The sequence below is a fragment of the Mus caroli genome, chromosome 15 (genome assembly GCF_900094665.2).
Source record: "Mus caroli chromosome 15, CAROLI_EIJ_v1.1, whole genome shotgun sequence".
NCBI classification, from domain to species: domain Eukaryota; kingdom Metazoa; phylum Chordata; class Mammalia; order Rodentia; family Muridae; genus Mus; species Mus caroli.
The window spans coordinates 53,604,891-53,625,664 of record NC_034584.1 but is presented as its reverse complement, the minus strand read 5'-3'; the positions used below and the strand labels follow the sequence as shown (position 1 = coordinate 53,625,664).

Here is a 20,774-nt window from a genome sequence, read left to right as displayed (position 1 = left end):
TTATTGCTGACTCTGGCAGGGAGGAGTCTAATGAATCTGCTCAGTTTCAGGGACTTCCAGAAACTACTTTGAGTTGCTTACCTTCCCAATTAAGGGGCTTCCTGCAGGATGGACTATTTTAAACTCAGAAGAAACTGTTAAACAACATATACACATAAAACTTATCTCCTCTACATATTTCTTCTTGCCATGATAAAATACTCAACAAATGAAATTTAAGGGGAAAGGGTGTATTCTGGCTCCCAGTTTCAGAGTGCAGCCCCTCACGGTAGAGAAGACATGGCAGCAGGACTACTAGTAATTGCCTGGGCTTCATGAGACATTGTTTAAAAATAAACAAAAACATTAAAAGCACAGGCTTACAAGGGAATAAATTCCATTGAAGAGGTAGTTACTGAAACACTGCCATGAAAGTGATTGAGACATAAATTTTTGTTAACAGTAAGTGCTGGTAGCAGCTTTAAATAAACTCTATTTTATTTCATTAAACATATTTTCCCGTTTTCCTGTGTTCTCTGGAAAGTCTAAGTGCATGTAGAGTTGGCTGCCTGGAACATCAACTCTTTCTTACACTCTCATTCGGTCCCCATGCCATCCCCTCCCTCTCACCACTGCCTCTTGCCTGCATTTCAATGTCCATTTCTATTACCATACCTTGGACCTCACTCCTCTCCTTTCTACCTTGGGATCTAATCTGCCGTCAACCCCACTGTCTTAGTTTCCTTTTCCTGTTGCTTTGATAAAATATCTGGATGAAAACAAGCCAAGGGAGAGGGGGCTTACTTGGCTCACAAGTCTAGGTAACAATCCATCACAGCCAGGGATGCAAGGTGGCAGGTTGGGAGCTGGAAGCAGCTAGCTCTGTCACACCCACAGTCAAGAGCACAGAATAAATGGATGCCTGCTCAGCTAGCTTTCTCCCAGAGAAACCAGGAGCCCCTGAATAGAAAGGACAGATGACAGCCAGTGGGCAGGTCTTCCCACCTCACATAATGTAATCTAGACAAGTCCTTCAGATGGGTCCGAAGGGCAACAAGGTCTAGACAAGCCCTCACCAAGATGCTCTTCCTGTATTATGCCAAGTTGACAAGACGAGCCAACCAATACATCCATCCAAGGTGGTTTCCATTGTCAATACTCTTTTTAGTTCTAAAGATTTGAATTGAGTCAGTTTTTTCCTCTCCATGCCGCTTCACATTCTCATGTCGTCTTCTACCTTTATGGACACAGGGTGTCTGCACTCAGTAGCTTTTTGATGTGCCTGTTGACTAATCCCAACATTTGTGTTATTTCTGGGTCTATTTCCATTGCATTTGTTTTTCTTATCGTGGACTATGTTTTTCTGTTTCTTTGCATACCTGGGATGTTTTGCTTTGACATCAGATCTTGTGGATGTCATCCTTGTTGTTGAGGCAGGGGTTCTACATCTCCACAATTGACCTTGAACTTGACGTATTACAGAGGATGACATTGAACTTCTGCTCCTCCCACCCCCATCTTCCAAATTTGGGGATTAGAGGCATTGGCCACTATGTTCATTTTATACAGTGTTGGGGATAGAACCCAGGGGCTTATGAATGCTAAGCAAGCTCTATACTGAGCGACATCCCCAGCCGTAAGCTTAGCATTTTTTTGGTGTGCTCTCAATTACTGCTTTGTTCTGTTACACTTAATTCTAAATATTGATTTAAAAAAATCAAAAGTGAGCAGACCTCCAGTATATACACAAATCATCCCTGCCATCTTTTTCTCTATGGTTTATGATCTTTATATTTTAAACAGTAAAAAAAATAGCAGAAAAATAATATCTTGTGGCTTGTGAAAACTAAATAAAAACTTAAGTGTATATAAATACATTGATATCTACTATTTATAACAGACAGGAGAGGAAAATGAAACACCCTGTACCTGTGTTTGCCTGCTACAGTTGCACAGTGGAGCTACTGCAACAGTTCCACAACCATGACTATTAAATGGATGGCTGTCCACACAGTTTGCTATTCCTGCCCTTGAGGTCACCTGTAACTATTGTTAATAAACACAAGAATGTTCCTTATTCTAGGGCTTACTTTGCCCCACTTTACCAGGTGACCCACGAATGACAGAGTTTTCCTCTCGGACAAAGAGGGAAAGAATGATTCTGGGTGGAGTGAAATTCTTCTTTGGATTCCTGGGCTGCTCTTCCGGTTCATCCCCAGGCCCAGCCTCACATGCTTTCCTCATAGGCCATGCTGATGACCCACCAGGACTCCATCAGACCCACCATGCATCTCTAGGTCTGGTCCTCTTCTAAGCACTTCTCTTTTTCTGTCCCTACCCTGGGAGTTTTGGCCGCTTGACTCAACTTGACAACACAATTCATACACTAAGTAGCCACGGAGCCCCAAAGGTTTGTGTCCTCTGTCACTGGTGATTAAATGCCTGAAACCTGTTACTTGGATGACTGTTTTAAAGACAGGAGGCTGAGATGGGTGTGGTCGTGCATACCTTTCATCTCAACACTCAGGAGGCAGAGGCAGGCAGATTTCTGAGTTTGAGGCCAGCCTGGTCTACAGAGTGAGTTCCAGGACAGCCGGGGCTACACAGAGAAACCCTGTCTGGAAAAACCAAAAGCAAATGCAAAACCAAACAAAAGACAGGAGAGGAAAAATCTCATTGTTGGTTGTCTGTGATTGTCAGAACAAACTAAGTGCTGTATTTAATGTCTTTGTGCATGCATGCATATGTGTGTGTGTGTGTGTGTGTGTGTGTGTGTATATCTGCTGGGAACTGAACCCAGGGACTCATGCCAGCTACCACAGCTATACCACTGAGTCCTTAACTGATTATTTTAAAGAAGCAATCCTTTTTTTTTTTTTTAAAGATCTATTTATTATTATATCTAAGTACACTGTAGCTGTCTTCAAATGCATCAGAAGGGGGTGTCAGATCTCATTACGGATAGTTGTGAGCCACCACGTGGTTGCCTCTTGGGACTTTTGGAAGAACAGTCAGTGCTCTTACCCGCTGAGCCATCTCGCCAGCCCCCAAAGAAGCAATCCTTGTAAATGTATCTTCATAGCGACAAAATGTAATATTAAAATATCTGTGATTTTGGTAGTTAATAAAGTGATAAGCATTGCTGAAGTAACACCTTGTCTTTGTAGGGAAGGTGAAATTCCAGTTCCCCGTTAGCAGAGTAGAGTATTTTCCCCATACCAACACAAGTTCCAAAATCTGGTAACAGTCCCCTGGGGCCACCCAGGGTCCCCGCCATTGTGCTAACACCAACTTTTCCCCTATAAATATTAATAGTCCCTTAGATGGTCCTTCCAGAGCTCTCACTGTTATTTTTCACAAAATAAGCTGTTTTTCTCCCCTCTGGAGGAAAAATCAACCAACCAACCAACCAAACAAAAAGGAGTCCCAATTTCTTTAGCATAGCACCCATATTTCATCATCCCCAGCCTTGTTTTTGCAGTTCTCTGGCCTAATCGGTATCTTTGGATTCTTTGTGAGCTGGTGACCATAAACAGCCGGCTGCCCAGCTGGGGCCTCACGCAGACCCCATGGTAGATTCTCTCAGGCCTGGAGGAATGCCATTCCCAGGCCTGCAGAGCCTGCAGAGCCTGCAGAGCTCTTTCCTAACAGAGCTGTGCTTCAGGCTTGTGCTATTTATGACAAAAGATGGCCCAGAGTAGCTTCCTTGAAAACTGTATACTAGTTTTGGTTTTCAAGCCAATTCTGGGTCTCGGAATGTAGCTCAGGGGCCGTATTTAACTGGGTGTGGTGCCACTCACCAGTTATCCCTGGTGGATCTAAATTCAAGGACATTCTCTGCGGCTTCCTGAAGTTCGAGGCCAGCCTGAGTTAGGAGACATGATTCAAACAAAACAAATAGACAAACTTCTCACGGATTCTGGATTTGTTCAAGAAAATAGTCCCCACTAGTAAAGAGATCCGTTTTAAAATTCTAGGTACTCTGCCATCTGCTGAGAGATGAAGCTGTCCCCTGGGTCTGAGTTCTAGTTTCCTAAATGACATTAGGAACACAGAAGAGCCTGTCAGGTTGTTACTTCATTATGTAAACACACACACACACACACAATGAAACAACAAAAACATCTGGGCAGTGGTGGTACATGCCCTTTGATCCTAGCACTTGGGAGTTTGAGGCCAACTTGCCTACAGAGCAAATTCCAGGACAGTCATGGTCACACAGAGAAACCCTGTCATGAAACAAACAAACAAACAAACAAAACCACATAAAAACAAAAGTAGGTAATCAGAATAAAAGCAGCAGATAAGATTGCTATTTCCTTTTGAGGCAGGGTTTCATGTAGACCTGACTGGCCTCAAACTCAATATAAAGCTAGAACTGGCCTTGGACTTGTGACTCTCCCGAACCTCCTAAGTTCTGGGACCACAAGCGCACACCATCACAGACAGCTCTGCTGGCTGGAGATGGAGCACAGGTCCTCTTCTTATGGATGACAGTGTCCTTTCTGTCCAGTGAGCTCCATACCCAGCCCTCATTTTTACATTAATTTTAAATGAATCTTAATGAATCCCTGCTGGGGATCAAATGTAGGATGTTGAACATGCCAGGCAAGTGCATTACCACCGTGCTGCTGGAATTTGTTTTAGTGTCTGTCTGCTCCAACTAAGCCCTTCAGAGGGAGGAATTTAAGTGCCATACCAGACTAGCACAAAACATGGCATAAAGTAGGCCTCGCAAATATTTACTGAGCAATAGTCAAGAAGTCAATGTACATATCTGCTTCAAATATACAATACTAGAGTCCCTGTTAGCCCGCTTTCCTTCAAAAGGCCCAAAGAATCCCAAGACCAACCCATTGTAAATATGACACAGATCCTTTGAGCTGTTTTAAGGAACGCAGGGAGGTGTCAAAATCTTTAGTGTCTACGGAAAATCTGAACAGTGAAGTGATGTACTCCAGGTCCCCTGTGCATGCCAGTGGGGAAGGAGTACTGAGGGTTAACACACACACCACCACCACCACCACCACCACCACCACCACCACCTGAAAGAATCTACAGTAAAAGGAGGAAGGGAGCTGGAATGTTGATGTTGGGAGCACAAGAGAGCTGGAAAGCAGCTGATCTGCAGGAAGAAGACACAGACATGATATTATCCAATGGGGATTCACAAGATTAACAGAGGTGGGGCAAGATTAGAGTCAGGAGACCATGGAAGGAAGGCAGGTGAATGTCATATGAGAGGCAAGGAAGGAGGGCCTGGATTGGTAGTCTGTACTGAAAGAGAGGAAATAGAGGACTCTCCGGTTTGTTAAATTGAAGGTTATCTCAAGGGCACAAGCCTAGGGGTGGATATGGAGGCGTGGGCGGGCAAGGGAGGTTGAGGACGGTTTGTTCCAGTGTGGGATTAACCAGGCAAGCCTGTGACCTTGGGCAAAGGAAAAGACCAAACCTTAGTTTAATTACTCATAAAATGGAATAACAACAACTATGTCTGGGGCTCCAGGGAGGATTAGGTCGGATGACAGCTTGAAGGCAGTGGCCTCATTGGTTGCTGCGACCTGCAGTTTTCTGTCCTCATTAGAGGCCAGGCTAGAACTTGCCGTAGGAGCAGTTTCTAGCTGAATGGACCCTCTGAGGTTCTTTATGCTAAGAGGGAGATACTGTATCTGTTGGTTTCCCTGGTAATACTGAAAGCTCACCAAGCTGGGTCTTCAAAGAGCTAGCAATAAAAATGTCACATCCACATAATTATCCAAATCTTAGTAATGCCCCCAGGATCCAGCTAAAGAGGCCACTCAGGGGCTTCATGCCATCACAGATGGGACTCCCAGGGCTGTCCTGGGGAAGATTAAAATTTCCTACCTCATCTTTGGTTCAGAACTGCTCTCCTTTAAGGGAAATTTGTGTACTGGGTTTTTTTTGGTGCTGTCCTAAGACTGAATCCATGGCGTGAGGTCATGTAGTAGGTATTACATGTTCCACTAACAGGATACACTTCACTTTCTTCCTTATGCAACAAAGGCTTGCTAAGTTGCCAGGATGGCTTTGAACTTGTGATCCTCCTGAATCAGCCTCCAAGTTGATGAGATTACAGGCGTGTACTCCATTCCAAACAGGACCCGTCCTCCTTCTCCTCTTCCTCCTCTTTGAGGGAGGGTCTCCCTAGCACATTACCCAGGTTGGTCTCAAACTTCTATTCAGTAGTCCTCCTACAGCAGCCTCTAAATGATGGTATTTCAAAAGGATGCCACCACACCAGGAAAAATGTGAAAGAAATAGGAAGAAAAAGTTCCAGGGCTTTTGAAAACTCCTGCCATCAAACTGAGAATGACAATCTGATTGTGAATGAACCTTCTAAGAAAATAAGTCTTTAGTTGTAGCAATGCATGGAAGGAAGGAGCTTCCATCTTTATGGAGGAAGTCTACGAGTTCAAGTCCAGCCAAGGCTATGTAGTGAAACCTTATGTGTGTGTGTGTGTGTGTGTGTGTGTGTGTGTGTGTGTGAGAGAGAGAGAGAGAGAGAGAGAGAGAGAGAGAGACACAGAGAGAGAGACACAGAGAGAGAGACAGAGAGAAGGAGGAGGAAGAGGAGAAGGAGGAGGGGGAGGAGGAGGGGGAGGGCAGGCAGAGGACAGAGACACCAGTGCAAATTCTACATTCCACAACTGGCAGATGCAGAACTCTTGCTTGGATATAAACTATTACGCCCATCCACAGAGGAATGGTGTTAGTTAGCATTTTCCTCCAGGCTGGTAAAGTATCTGCAGCAATATACCAGAATTCTCTTTGGAAAGAGCTGGGAAGATGGAATCTTGGGCAAGCCTCCTGTGCTGGCTCCTATCTGTTAAAACAAGTATTGCACAAAAGGGCCACATTCCAAGAGAACTGTGTTTGCCCTGGCTTAACCAGAATCATTTCCTCAGGAAAGCCGGATTCTGATAAAGACTATTAGGAAACTCACAATCTCTCAGCTTGCAGGAAATGGAATGTCTTTATTTGTTTTGAATCCTAAGAAATTGCATTAAATACTTGCCTCTGCCTTTCAGAGGTCGCTTTTAAATGCAAAAGTTCCTGGCCTCACCCTTGGGAAGGTAGGTACCTTTACTGGGTGCATTTTAATCAGGTTTATTTTCATAAACAGGTGCACTGATTTATTTACCAAGGTTTTCATTTTAAATGTGGTTTTGGATGTTTTTATTTATTGATCTCTAATCAGAATGCAAAATCATAGCATGTGTTATCATATTTTTTCATTTGTCTCCCCATTATCCCCCCAGCCCCCCAAGTTGGCCTTCCTCTGAAAATATTTTCAGACTCTAAGCAAATATAGAAGGAAGCATGAGACCCTGAGTCCAGACCTCACGTACTGTTCAGGTCCTCACTCAGCCCCTTCTGAGCTGTCCCCTTTTTTTGTTTTCATTATTTTGTTTTTATGAGACAGGGTTTCTCTGTGTAGCCCTGGCTGTCATGGAACTCACTCTGTAGAAGAGGCTGGCTTTGAACTAATAGAGACTTGCTCTTACTCTGTCTCCTGAGTGCTGGAATTAGCCCATGTCACCACCACCTCTGCCCAGCTCTGAGTGGACACTCTTTGACAGTGACTTTGCACCTTGGTGCTGGAAAGTGGGAGCAGTGACCACTCATTAGGCTGAGGATTATGTGAGTTGCTATATACATAAAGGATTAGGGCCTGGTACAGTCGGTACTCAATAAATGTCAGCCCTTGTTCATTATTCTTTGTTCCCTGGTGCAGTGAGTGCTTCCCTTGGCTCAAATAAGCAATCTAGTTGATAAAAAGGTTTCTTCAAGCCGGGCAGTGGTGGCACATGCCTTTAATCCCAGCATTTGGGAGGCAGAGGTAGGTGGATTTCTGAGTTCGAGGCCAGCCTGGTCTACAGAGTGAGTTCCAGGACAGCCAGGGCTACACAGAGAAACCCTGTCTTGAAAAACCAAAAAGTCTAATAGAAAAAAATGTTTCTTCAAGGAGTCAGCAAATTAGCACTCTTTACAGAATCATAATGGAAGAGTCTGAATTTAAGAGTCTTGCGAGGCAGCCCAGGCTGGTCTCCAGCTGTGAATCTTCCTGTATACTGGGATCACTGGTGTGTATCCCCAGCCCAGCTCTCTGCAGGACAGTCAAGTACAGGTCCCTGCTGATCACTGTTTACTGACAGGGCTGGGACAGTATCTCCTTTACAAATATTTTTAAATAAAATATAATTACACCATTTCCTCTCCTCCCTTTAATCCTTCCCATGTACTCCCCCCCCCCCTTATCCTCTCTCAAACACAAGACTTCTATTTTTGTTACGTACACATTCATGTATGTGTGTACATATCCCTAAGTATATAAATACAGCTTGCTCAGTTCATGTATCGTTCCTTGGATGCATAGGATACCAGTTGGTGTTAGATACCCAGCTGGGGACTCCTTCCCAGGGAAGGCTACTTCTTGTACTCTTATTCCTCCTTATTGAGTAGTTTTTGTCTAGTGTAGAGGCCTTGTGAGCTTCCCATCTTCCATGTTAACAATTCTGTTACTGTCAAGCTTGTTCAGGTCTTGTTTAGGCAGCCATCTTGGTGAGACTTCATGGGTGTAGCTTCTCTGACATTTCTAGGAAATGCAATCACAGCAAACGGGTGAGATCTGGCTTTTACAGTCCCTCTGCTCCTTCTCTACCTAAAAATATACGCAAGTCTTTGTAGACATGTACATATTTAGTTTAAATGAGAAATTTCCATCTGGGCTAACAAAGCTCCCCACAAGAGTCAAAAACTATCTAACAAAATCCCAACGCCAGGCATGAGAAAGCTTGTTGGTCAGGATTTCTCGAGACTCCGAGAACCTTATAGGCTATTGCTATTGCCCGTGGTTGTCCTCAGAAGTTGAAGGTTAAGTCCCTGCTGTTGAAGACACCATGTGCTGTGGACACAGGACCCAGAGGATGAAGTCCTGTGCTGGGAGCGGCTAGCAGTTTGCTGAGCTGAGTGTTTAGAATGTGGTGGCTTCCCGGGATACCCGAGGCCTCCTGAGGATGCGACCACACTTAAATTATAGATGGGCATTCCTTACAGTTGCCTCAGGGAGCATGTTCCTGGGGACACTCTACACCATTCAGAAAGCTAGGACAAATGACAGCATCTCCATACCTAGCCCTGTCCATCCTGCCAGGTGAACAGGGGCGTCTGCTGGCTTTGCTGTATAATCAGATGCTGCGCCCTTCGCTTCCCTTACAGAAATGGCTGCCCAGCTGGGAGGGGTCTCTGATTTTCATCTTAATCATCAGCCAAAGACACTTTTCAGTTGAAACAATTATAAAAGCTATCTAGAGGTAAATGGGAGAGAGAGAGAGAGAGAGAGAGAGAGAGAGAGAGAGAGAGAGAGAGATAGAGATTGATTTTTTTTGCACCTGGGAACCCTTTACATATTGGGAGAGATACAGCAGACAGGACCATGATGAGCTGAGGATTATCAAAGTTTTATTTAAAATTTCAGAGCACTTGAAAATAAAGAATATAATATACTTGTGTTTTTACTGTGTAACTTAAAAAATGCTTTCAATTACAATTAGCCTTCAAGGGTTACCGCAAACAGCGCTGCTTGGCCAGGCCTATCGCTGGCATCCCTCACTCTGGTGGCTTGCGGGGAGGTAGGCTGCTGACATCCCTGTGGGCAGGTGGCTTGCTCCTACTCGGAGTGTCGTTTTTTCTTCTTGTTGTGGCTCTCGATTGCCCTTCTCAGGGCTTCATCCGGAATGAGATCTGACATTCTCATGTCTGTGTGGCTACAGCCAATTTTTGGGCAACTGTGAGGAAGAAAAAATACCCATGAGCCCATGCCACCGCCATGCCTTAGGCATTAACCTCTCTCTCTCACAGCCGGGCACTGGAATCACAACGCGTTACAAAAACAACTCAAAACAGTAACAACAAAAAACAACCACAATAACAACAAAAAACTCAAAAAACCCAAGAACAAAACCCAAACCCTCTCAAACCCAGAGTCATGCACACATACACATTTTTTTTTCCCCCACCAAGGGCGGCTTGGTTTGGGGCCGGGGAAGCAAGCAATATAGGAGCAGCACCTACACTGGGGCCGTGCTTTCTAACACGGGAGGCAGGCAGTCACCAAGTAGCCAAATACCATGCCACAATAGCAGTGAAGCAATGCAGGACAGAGGGAACATGGGGTGGGGGAGTAGGGAGGGAAGGGGAGCCAGGCTTGCGTGTGGTCTAGGCTGCCCAGAAGGCTTGGCCAGGTGCTCTGCAGGGAGAGCGAATGAGGTGAGAGCAGGGGCAAGGGGACCCTCTAGGTGATTTTGTTTTGAGTCATGGTCTCATGTGGCCCAGGTTGACTTTGAACTCACTATGTAGCTGGAGATGAACTTCCTGTTGATCCCATTTCCCCAGTTATAGGATTACAGGCACGAACCACCAACACCTGTGCTGTGCTGGGGGCGGGTGTGTGTGTGTCAAACCCAGGGCCTCATACATGATAGGCTAAAGCTATCAACTAAGTTACTTCCTCAGCCTGGGGTATCATTTTAAATATGAAAACACACCCTCCCCCAAGTTTTTAGATAGGTGTGGGATAAAATTTAGTTCCATTTAAAAAACTTACTCTAGCTACTTAGAGAGGACAAAAGGCTAGAGGGCAAAGAAAGGGTAAGGCGGAGGAAATAGTGGGGGGTCCCACATCAGTACAGAAAGGGCGAGGCAGTCTGGTTGAGTGTGTGGCAGAGACAGGCTCCAACACACACCAGGCCATAGGACCTGCAGACCCTCAGATGGAAGGCAAGTAAACATAAAGGAGAGGGCAGAGGCAAGCAGCAGACAACTGTGATGGGAAGGGAACACAGGCCAGGCATGGGGGCAGGAGTCCTGCCTGGACTCCATCCCTCTGAATGCCACGAAACCTCTCAATGGAGACAGTGAGAGGGACACTGAGCCCTGGCCAGAAGCCCGAGGTGAGGGAATTAAGAATGTGACTCACCAGAAAAGGGCGGAACTCAAGGCCTTGCTCAGTTAGCCATCTCAGTTGAGGGAGTGTTTGGACTGAATCACCTGATTTCTTTTTACTGTGAACAAGGTTTGGGCAGGGCTAAGTGCCCAGTGTTTAGAGTCAAGCTCACGGCAGGTCCTGAATTCCCTCAAACACCTGATTGGTGGCCGAGATAACCTTTCTGGGGCAGGGTCCTCACTCCACAGGGTAAGGGGCCTCACAGTGCTCCATGGTGTCCTCCACTTTCCCATCTCCTAGGCTGGCCACTCGCCTCCTGGGAAGTTTTAAGTTATCTGGTCTGTCTGTCTGTCTGTACTTACACAGAACTGTGCACATACACAACACTCATGCATTCCCGGTGCTTCTGTGTGATCAGCTCTGGGCTAGGTTCTAATCACATAACCTTAAGTATAAACATGGCTCTGATCCACACAGGGCTCGGCCCCTTGACCTGAGACAGCTCTTCTAAAGGCACAGGAAATGCAGAATAAAAGGTAAAAGGCCAAGGGAAGGGAACCTGACCTGGGAGTTACAATGCAGGGATGAGGCAGGAAAGAGGAGGTGTTTCCTGGCCTTGATCCTGGGGTCAAGGAGTGTTGGCAGGATATGGGCTATTCCTGGACAGTGTGCAGCCCATTTACAGGGACAGTAAGCTTGAGAACAGGAATTCATTTTGAAATGCTAAATGTGTCCTATACAGTCAGGCACAGGAGCGCTCTTTCTTCTCTCCTTCCTTCCTTCCTTCCTTCCTTCCTTCCTTCCTTCCTTCCTTTTTCCTGGAATCTGGCTGTGTAGCCCCACCTGCCCACCCTAGCTCGACCAATGTACTTTGGAATTCCTAAGTATGAGATGGTGATGAAGGCATCCACACATTCCAGACTTTAGAAATGGAGACTGTCATTCCCTAGGCTTCCCGGACATGGACGTGCACAACAGGAGGCTTCTGGAGTGAACCTCCCTGAGAGGCGAGCCCTGAGCCCCGTTTCTGACGACCAGGCCTTGTGCACAGTGGACTCCTGAGAACAGCGTCTACCTCCATCTGCCAGACAGTGAATAAGCAGTGGAGAGGGAAGTGGAGAGTGAGGGGGGAGGACTTCCTGATGACATCAGTGGCTTTAGTCAGTAAATGAGGGCATTCTGAGAATGGCTGATGGAATTAACCACACCACTGAGCTGCAGAGGAGGCGCCCACACTCATGTTGATGGGATGGAGCCTGGTGATGTCTGTGTCATGCAGAGACAGGCTCTGGGAACAGGGATATAAATCAAGTATCCGAGGGGAGCGAGGTGACCTGACAACAAAGATACAAACTGGAAAATGGAAGACCCAAGACAAGTGTATATGCCTATAATCCAAGGACCTGAGGCTGAGGCAAGACTGAGCTACACAGAAAGTTCTAGGCTAGTCTAGGCTATATAGTGAGACGATCTCCAAAAGAGCAGCAAAGGCCTAGCAGTCGGCTCCCCTAGTGCTGACACTGTCCAAGTGACTGCACAAGGCTTTTCCTGCAAACAGATGAAAGTGGAGCTCTTGTCTGTCTACAGGCATCCTGGCACAGTGAAAATCAAGGCCACTGAATGCCATGGGCAAAGGATTGTGCTCCAGGTCTCACCACGCAGCACTTGCTATTCTAGACCACAGTTAACCAGTCCTGTCTCCTCACACAAGGTGGCTCAACCAGAGACAGGGTGAGAACAACACTGAAGAGCATGCGAGAACCTTTGAGAGACTTCCTGGAGGAGAGGCAGGACAGGAACCAGGGCACAGCCTTGTTTCCCACCCCACCCCACCCCACAGAAACGAACAAGTTTTTAAACTAAAAAGGGTAAGAAAAGGCCATGATGCCATGGGCTTGAATCAGGGCATTCCTGCTCTGAGAAACAACACTCCCCAAGCATTTGGCCATAATCCCCAGGACATCCTGGTGAGCAAGTCAGGTGTGGCAACACCTTCAACATCAACTCATGCCCAGGAAGGGCTCAGACTCACAGACCTGGAAGGAGAGGCTGGTCCTGCGCCTGGGTCAGCCACAGGGCAGAGCATTCATTCCTTAATAGCGTGGGGCAGACTTGAGAGTCTATGCTAAGGAGAGGTCTCAGGGGGCAGAGAGGCCCAGGGGCTTCGGGGCTTCGGGGCCTCAGCCTCAGCTCAGGATCACACAATGCTGAGTATGGACAGATGCAGATTTGGGTCCTAAGAATATCAAGGTTTGGCCCATAAGCTCTAGGAAGCAGCTGTATAGACAGATACCTCTGGCATTAGAGCTGGGTAGATTCCTGACAGCTACACTCAGACAGTAACTCTGTCCCATTGCCTCCAAGTCCAGGGTGATGTGTCACAAAACAGTGAGGTACACATGATGACTGTTTGCCATAGGGCCCACAGCTGTGTGTTCACAATGTACACCAGCAAACTTCCTGTCAGGTCTGTGCTTCTGCCCGCCTGTGTGCAGCTGTGCACATGTGTATATGCTGTGGGAGTCAGAGGTCATCCTTGTCGGTTCTCCTCAGGGTCCACTGTACTAGTTATTTATTTCTGACAGAGTCTTTCACTGGCCTAATACTTGCTAACAGCCACTAGTCTGGCTGGCCTCACTGACCTCAGGGGCCTTCCTGCCTTTCATCTCCCTCCCCCTCCCAGTGCCGGGATGCAAGTGAGCTATCACACTTGGCACTTGGATGTGAATTCTGGGGATGAGCTTAACCATCACTGAGCTGAGCTATCTCCCGGTCTTCTTCATAGCCAAGAAATGGGACAGTAGAGATCTGGAAGGCATCCTCTGTAGGCTCTAGGGTCCCTGGAATTCTGAGTTGATGTAATTTCCACTTTAGAGAGGCTCAGTTTTTTGTCGGTAAGTGATTCTGCTTTGACATCACACATTTCTCTTCACTTCATCTGAGATTCAGAAAACCAAAACAATGGGTGGGGGTCACAATCAGCCTTAGTTCATTAACATGAAAATGAGCAGGCAGCTTTATTTGAGAGATAATAGCGCTGGGATTAAGAGCTCTGTTTTAGGAAATGACTCTAACAGTACACTAGGGTGAAAAGCTCCACAAGCCCACTCCACTTGGGTCCAGTGGACAGGCTGCCAGGGCCTGAAGCATGCTGGGGAGTTCAGATGGTACCCAGTAAGTAACACAGTGTGCCTGGGACTCCAGTAACCTAACATAATTGGAACAGGAGAGAGAAACCGTTCTCTAACAGGATGTGTCACACACATTTTTTAAACAGTGCTTCATGGGAAATGACACCAGTTCATGCTGAATCAGAAACCTACAGAGTAAGCTGTGACCAGAACCCGAGTTCTAATCTGTTTCCAGGTTGGCTTGTGTTTGACACTGGCTCTGTGACTACAGTGCCTCTTTTCTTGGGTGTGGTTTAGGCTGCTTCCCACAGGTCTTGTACTTGAGTGCAGTAACTGCTGAACAAGAAGCTGCTTGGAGCTGACAGCAACGGGCTCTGAGTCAGGTGCCGAGGCTTTATGGTGAGTGAGGAGAGCTTATGCCAGGCCAAGGCTCTGTCCTGCTGGCCTCTGCAGAGCTGTGCCTCAGTGACAGCTGCCCAGCTCTATCCTCATAGCCACACAATTCTCATGGCTGGCTCAGTCACCTTCTAAGGGCACAGCCTGTACCTTGGCTGTTTTCAAGGAGCTCTATCGCTGTGATCTCAGACTCTCAGAACCCCTGCTGGCCACTCTCCTTTCTTCCACCTCTCCCTGACCAAGCAGCTAGCAACTGCTTCTAGACACTCAAAAGAACTAGCAGTCATCTTCCCTCTACCTCCTCCCCCATTTTCAATCAGCTGCCACATTCTGTCGGGCACGTGCACACACCTCACTTCCACGTGCCTGCTCACTGTCGGTGACAGAATGCACTGTGGGCGCACCACCCTGGCACTGCCATATCCTTTAGCACCTGTCCCCTGCACTGCTTCGGTAGTAACTTCCTCAGCTCCAGATTGGCTCCTCCTAATCCCCGTTCTCTACAAGGTCTCCTGTCCCTATGGGCAGAGCTGGTAGATGCTGGTGACGATGCTGTCGAAAGCTTGACAAGAATGCAGGGCTCATGGTTACTGAGTCTTACTGCGTGTGTGCCTGCTCCTTTAGAACATATCTTATTCAAGTTTCAGATATAGCAGTGAGAAAACTATCACCATCAGTTTACAGAGCAGGAAAGTGATGAAACGGACATTCACTGCCTCTGTGGTGGATCTCTGCCTATTTACCATTCTTCTATCTACGGTGTCATTTTACTTTCCTGCCACAAACAGTAGTAACTAACCAACAGCAGACCTACTGCCCTCCACAGAAAGCCGGTCTGATGTCTGACGGGGGTGAGGTGGGGGTAGAGGAGTGGGAGGGAGGCTCTAGGAGTCAGTTTCTGATGAGTGTGGAGGGGCACGCCTTTACTCCAAGCAGGGGCAGGTGAATCTCTGTGAATTTAAGGCCAGCCTGGACTACACAGTGAGTTCTAGATAGCCAGGGTCACACAGGGAGACTGTCTCAAAAACAAATTAAAAACTATTTTGTTGTGCCGGGCGTGGTGGCGCACGCCTTTAATCCCAGCACTCGGGAGGCAGAGGCAGGCGGATTTCTGAGTTCGAGGCCAGCCTGGTCTACANAGTGAGTTCCAGGACAGCCAGGNCTACACAGAGAAACCCTGTCTCGAAAAAACAAAACAAAACAAAACAAAAAAAAACTATTTTGTTATTTTTTTATTTGTCTGAGTTTTTTTTTGCCTGCACCTATGCTTGTTGTGTCATCTACACGGTGGGACGGCAGCCAGAAGAGGATGCTGGATCCCCTAGGGCTGGCATTTAAGATGGGTGCTGAGAACTGACCTCAGGTCCTCTGGAGAGCAGCAAAGTCTCTCTACTGCCCACACGCACCCACGGTGCACCCCAGACTTCACTGCAGCCTTCCCTCTCTACACACACTGTGTGTGCCTGCCCTGGGACTGCTGTCACACTGCACAGTGCCAGGGAAACGCCTCCACTCAGACCTGAGACAACTGGGCCTTGCAAATGCCTGTGCACGTGTTTCCTGCTCTTATGGCAACATGATGGTAGAAAAGACAGTATTTTCCTCCTATCATCCCATAGGTTGTAGCAAATCATTGTATCTTTGACTTGTAATACAGTAGAATGTTTGATTTTAGAAAAGTCAGTGAGTTACTGACTTTAGGTTTCATAAGAAAAAAATTGTAAAATGAATTTTAGCTTGGGGTTAGGATAAAATTCCCAACAGTTTCTAAAATGGCTGTAAAGATAGTTCTGCCCTTTTGGTACTATGTATTTATGGTGTTCTTGGCATTGACAATTAGAAAATCAAAAGTTTCAATCAACTCTGAAGGTACTTTATCTATCTGCAGTATCAAATATTCAGCTGATATTTAATTCTTTATATAAAATTAAGCATATCAGGTTGGTGAGATGGCTCAGTGGGTAAGAGACATCCAAAGAGCATCCTTTGGACCGCTTGTCCAAAGGTCTTGAGTTCAAATCCCAGCCACCACATGGTGGCTCACAATCACCCGTAATGAGATCTAACACCCTCTTCTGGTGTGTCTGAAGTCAGCTACAGTGTACTTATGAACAATAACAAACAAATCTTTAAAAAAAATTAAGCATATCCACTCATTAGTATGTAAATTTGCCTTCATCTTTAATAAATAGTAAAATATAAACATTGAAGAACTGTCTTCGAATAAATTTGTTTATAATTTAGTATTCGTAAATGCTTAATTTTATATATATCTATTTTATATAGCTGTATGCTTGGGGCTGTATATAAAAAGTCTTAGGTGAGGGAGCTGGGGGGAGTGGGTAAAGCATCTTCCTGCAAATGAGGCCTGGAGTCAGATCCCTGGAGCCCTCGGCGCCCCAGCTCTAATGCCAGACTCAGAAGGTAGAGTCCAGGGTCTCTGAGAGGAGGGGGGACTCTGCCTAGTAAGACCAGCATATCTGCGTATCTGCACGCTTGGTCTTTGCAAGACCTTACTTCTAAACAAGGGAGATCCTGACGTCAACACTGGGTCTCTACATGTATGAGCACACATTGTGTATGCATACCATACCACCTTCACATGTGCACCCATACATATGAACACACATATACACACATGCAAACACATCACATACACATACACATAGAAAGAAGAAAAGGCGGGGATTTGACCTAGTAAAAAGAGATTTCAATGGAAAACTTCAAGAGGCCTGGCTCCTAAAGCCCCCTTCACCATTCCCGGTATGTTCCTTTATTTCTTAAGGCTTGGTAACAATGTCAGCTTTGTAAAGCCTTCTTCCTGTCAGACCTAATGGTGGTTATTAGTGTGTGAACCTTTTCAGGTATCTGCCCCCCAGGTTATGGAAGCATGACAGGGAGAGAAGAGACGGTTTCCTTAGATGTCAAGTATCACTTAAATGCTTGTAAGTATTGTGTGTAGTTCCAAATGGACAATGGGCATTAGGAAGTCAGAGCTGTACTTGAGAAAAGCCATCTAAGTGTGGGAACACCCTGCACCGACCCTGGGGCTGCTGGTAGGAAACTGAAACATGCTTTGTATTAGTCCCTGCCCTTTCCAGCCCCAACTTCAGGAGAGTATCACACACTGTCAGAAAGAGGAGCTGCCAAGGACAGCAAACTAGCAAGCACTCTTAGGAATTATGTTGACCCTTTCTGGTTTGTCAGAGAAGGAACACAGGTTAAAAATTAGTAGAGAAGGAAGGCTTGGAAGTCCAGAAACAAAATGATGCTTGTTGGTAAAATGTCAAGGTCATTAGGGAAATGCAGTATTTGGACTCTAAGGCAGAAATGCAAAACATAGAAATGAACTAATGGTTTATATTTGTAGCCTAACGGCTGCAAACCCATTTGTCTTCTAGAGTAAATACTGAAAATTACTTGACTGAATGGCCAAGGAGCTATCTCTCTCTAGTCCTCAGTTGCTAGCTCTCAGTCCACACCCACATGGGGAGGGGAGGGGAATTCCAGCTCTCGGTCTGGGTGATGCAGAAGAAGCAAAGCACACATCACAGGGGCTGCTATCGGAGCCTGAGAACGGTCACACCTGCCATTCCATTCCTGCGATAAGAGCTCAGGAGATGCCAAACCCAGTCAGCTTCAGTGTGGCCCACTGAGGACTCTCGTCACAGGCACAGAGCCATGGTCCTGGGGTTGGGAGGTAGGGAGAGAAGGGACGGAAGATTCGGAGTTAAAAAAATTCTCATTGGTGAGTTAGCCATGGATTAATTGAAACTGTTTGGGGAGTTATTTACATGATTAAATGAAAGCATTTCTTTGGTAATGCAGTCTTCCTCACGAAGACCACTAGATATGAATTCTTGTCTTGAATGTTTATTTTAAAACCAAAGCACTATTGCAGAAAGCAAAGAATAAGGTACATTTCCTCTTGGTTAAGTAGACACTGAAAAAGGGGAGTATCTCAGATTATAGTTTTGTTGATCCTCAGCTACTCTGGTTTGTTGGTGTGTCTGTGTGTGCGCGTGTGTATGTGCGTGAGTGTACAACAGAGATAGATAGATAGATAGATAGATAGATGGATAGATAGATAGATAGATAGAGAGAGAGAGAGAGTGTGTGTCAGTTTCATATAGCCCAGGCTGTCCTCAAACTCTCAGTGTGGCTGAGGATGGCCTCCTCTTTCACATCCTCCTGTCTGCCTCACTGCTTGAGTGCCAGGCGCATGTGTCCAGGCCTAATTTGTGTGCTTGTTTGAATTGAAAGCAAGACTTCCTGTACACCAGGTAAGCTCTCTACAAACTGAGCTAGCACCCAACTAGCTAATTTGTAAACATCACCTAGAGTTCTCTAGAGTTCTGTAATCCAATACTCCAGTCCTACCCGCTCTTCCTTCTGTGCTGGTGGTGTAGTTTGAACGCCATTAGTGTCTTCTGCACACCGTCCTTCCCGGACAGCAAGTTTCCTGTTGACAGTCTGGCCAGAGCCATAACTTGGGGGAGTATGGGCAGCTTTTCTGGCATGTACTGAGGACCACCAGGGTGCCCTGCTCCCCCCCAGCACCCACTTACCAGGCCTTCTTCTTCCTCTTATGCTTGGATTCAATCATGCGAACAATGGCTTCCTCTTCGTATGTATGGCCACACATTTTATTTTTCACTGGCTTCTTCATTTCCAGCTATGATTAAGGAGACATTAGGTGCTCAGGAATAACGACCACCCACTTCCTAGTACCCCCAGAGGCTAACTTCTCGTCTTCATGGCTTTAAGTATCAGCTTGCAATCATGAAATTCAGGGCTACAGGGGCTGTAACTTTACTTGGTCTCTGGGCTCTAACTTTTCCCCAGGTCCTAAAGTATATGGTTAAATGAAAGTGCTAGCCACAAACCTCCCAAGTTTGATCTCATCCTTTTTGCTTCCCCCCTCCCAGTGGGACATCAGAAAGCAAACAGGAACCCTTCTGCCCCCGTGAAACCAACCTAACTCCATTTTCTTTGAGGGGAAAGATGAAGCCATACCTGTGTTATGGGGCAGATGAAATTGGTTTGGCTCTGGGTCACAATCATATCTTCGTCAACTCCTTCTGTCAGATCATTCTCTCTGTCTGCATGAATGCCATCTGCAGGGAGAAAGGGGGCTAGTGAGCTTCCTTGGCTCGGCAGCGTGGCAGGCAGGGCGAGGAAGAAAGGGCAGGAAGTTCCTCAGGACCTATTTGACCTCAGTCCCTGCACTAGGCCCTTGGATGGATGGAGGTCAACTCTTCTGTTTTTAACAGAATCCCAAGGGATCCCCAGTTCTGTCCACTTTTGATAAGGAACACAAGGACCAGGTCAGTAAAATAAGACTTTACAAAGTTCAGATAATGAATCCGTAAGGGGATACTGCTTGGTAACAGATGACCTGGTCAGAGGAGTCAGAGGACCTGGTCTCTCCTGTGTTCAGTCACAGGCTTTGGGCTAGCAAGGTGCCTTGCTTCAGAGCTTTGGTACCAAGACAAATGGAGAAAACAAACAAACAAACAAACAAAGCAACATGGCTCCTGCCTCAAGAAACAAAGTGTAGACAGGACCTTCTTGCAGGCCCTTCAGAAACACTTTGGGTGTATGATTTGACCTTCAGTGAGGTAATCTTAGGTATTACTGAGGACTCCAGGAACTATTTAAAGATATGGGTTGTATGCATCAGTTTTTACCGCAGTAGATATTAAGACTGAAGAATTAAAAAAACATATTTATTGCTGTATTTAAAGATAATAGCAACACTCCCATTGCATGTCAATATAAATAACATACATTTATTTATTTATTTATTTATTTAAATGTACACTGGCATTTTGTCTGTATGTACGTTAGTGTGAGGGTGTCAAAAGCCCTGGAACAGGAGTTACAGACAGTTGTGAGCTGCCATGTGGTTGCTGGGAGTTGAACCCAGGTCCCCTGAAAGAGCAGCCAGTGCTCTTAACCACTGAGCCACCTCCCCCTACAATTTTTTTTTTTTTTAAATAAAGACAGGGTTTCTCTGTGTAACAGCCTTGGCTGTCCTGGAACTCACTTTGTAGACCAGGCTAGCACTGAACTCACAAAGATCCCTTTACCTCTGCCCCCAAGTGCTAAAATTAAAGGTGTGAGCCACCATACCCAGTTCATATAAATAAAAATTTTAAAATTTAAAAGTAATTATATTTCCCAGGACAAACCAGAGAATGGCATCATGTTTTTGGATTTGTAAATATCTTTTTTTTTTTTTTTTTTTTTTGGTTTTTCGAGACAGGGTTTCTCTGTATAGCCCTAGAACTCACTCTGTA

The 20,774-nt window shown here is 46.0% G+C and overlaps 1 protein-coding gene across 3 annotated transcripts in view; it reads right to left on the bottom strand.

Moving 5' to 3' along the window:
- Positions 1-9,445: 9,445 nt before the first annotated feature.
- The window catches only part of Nsmce2 (NSE2 (MMS21) homolog, SMC5-SMC6 complex SUMO ligase), a 223,870-nt gene continuing 212,541 nt past the window's right edge, over positions 9,446-20,774 (bottom strand). The window contains exons 5-7 of one of the 3 annotated variants that reach the window (XM_021182762.1): positions 19,489-19,589; positions 19,041-19,147; positions 9,446-9,788 (exon numbers count right to left, since the gene is read on the bottom strand). In XM_021182762.1, the coding sequence (XP_021038421.1) occupies positions 9,671-9,788; positions 19,041-19,147; positions 19,489-19,589 (326 nt within the window). In that variant the 3' untranslated portion in view covers positions 9,446-9,670. Of the gene's footprint in view, positions 9,789-17,017; positions 18,160-19,040; positions 19,148-19,488; positions 19,590-20,774 lie in introns of those variants that run through there. The other 2 variants (XM_029469824.1, XM_029469825.1) reach the window with 2 other exon arrangements.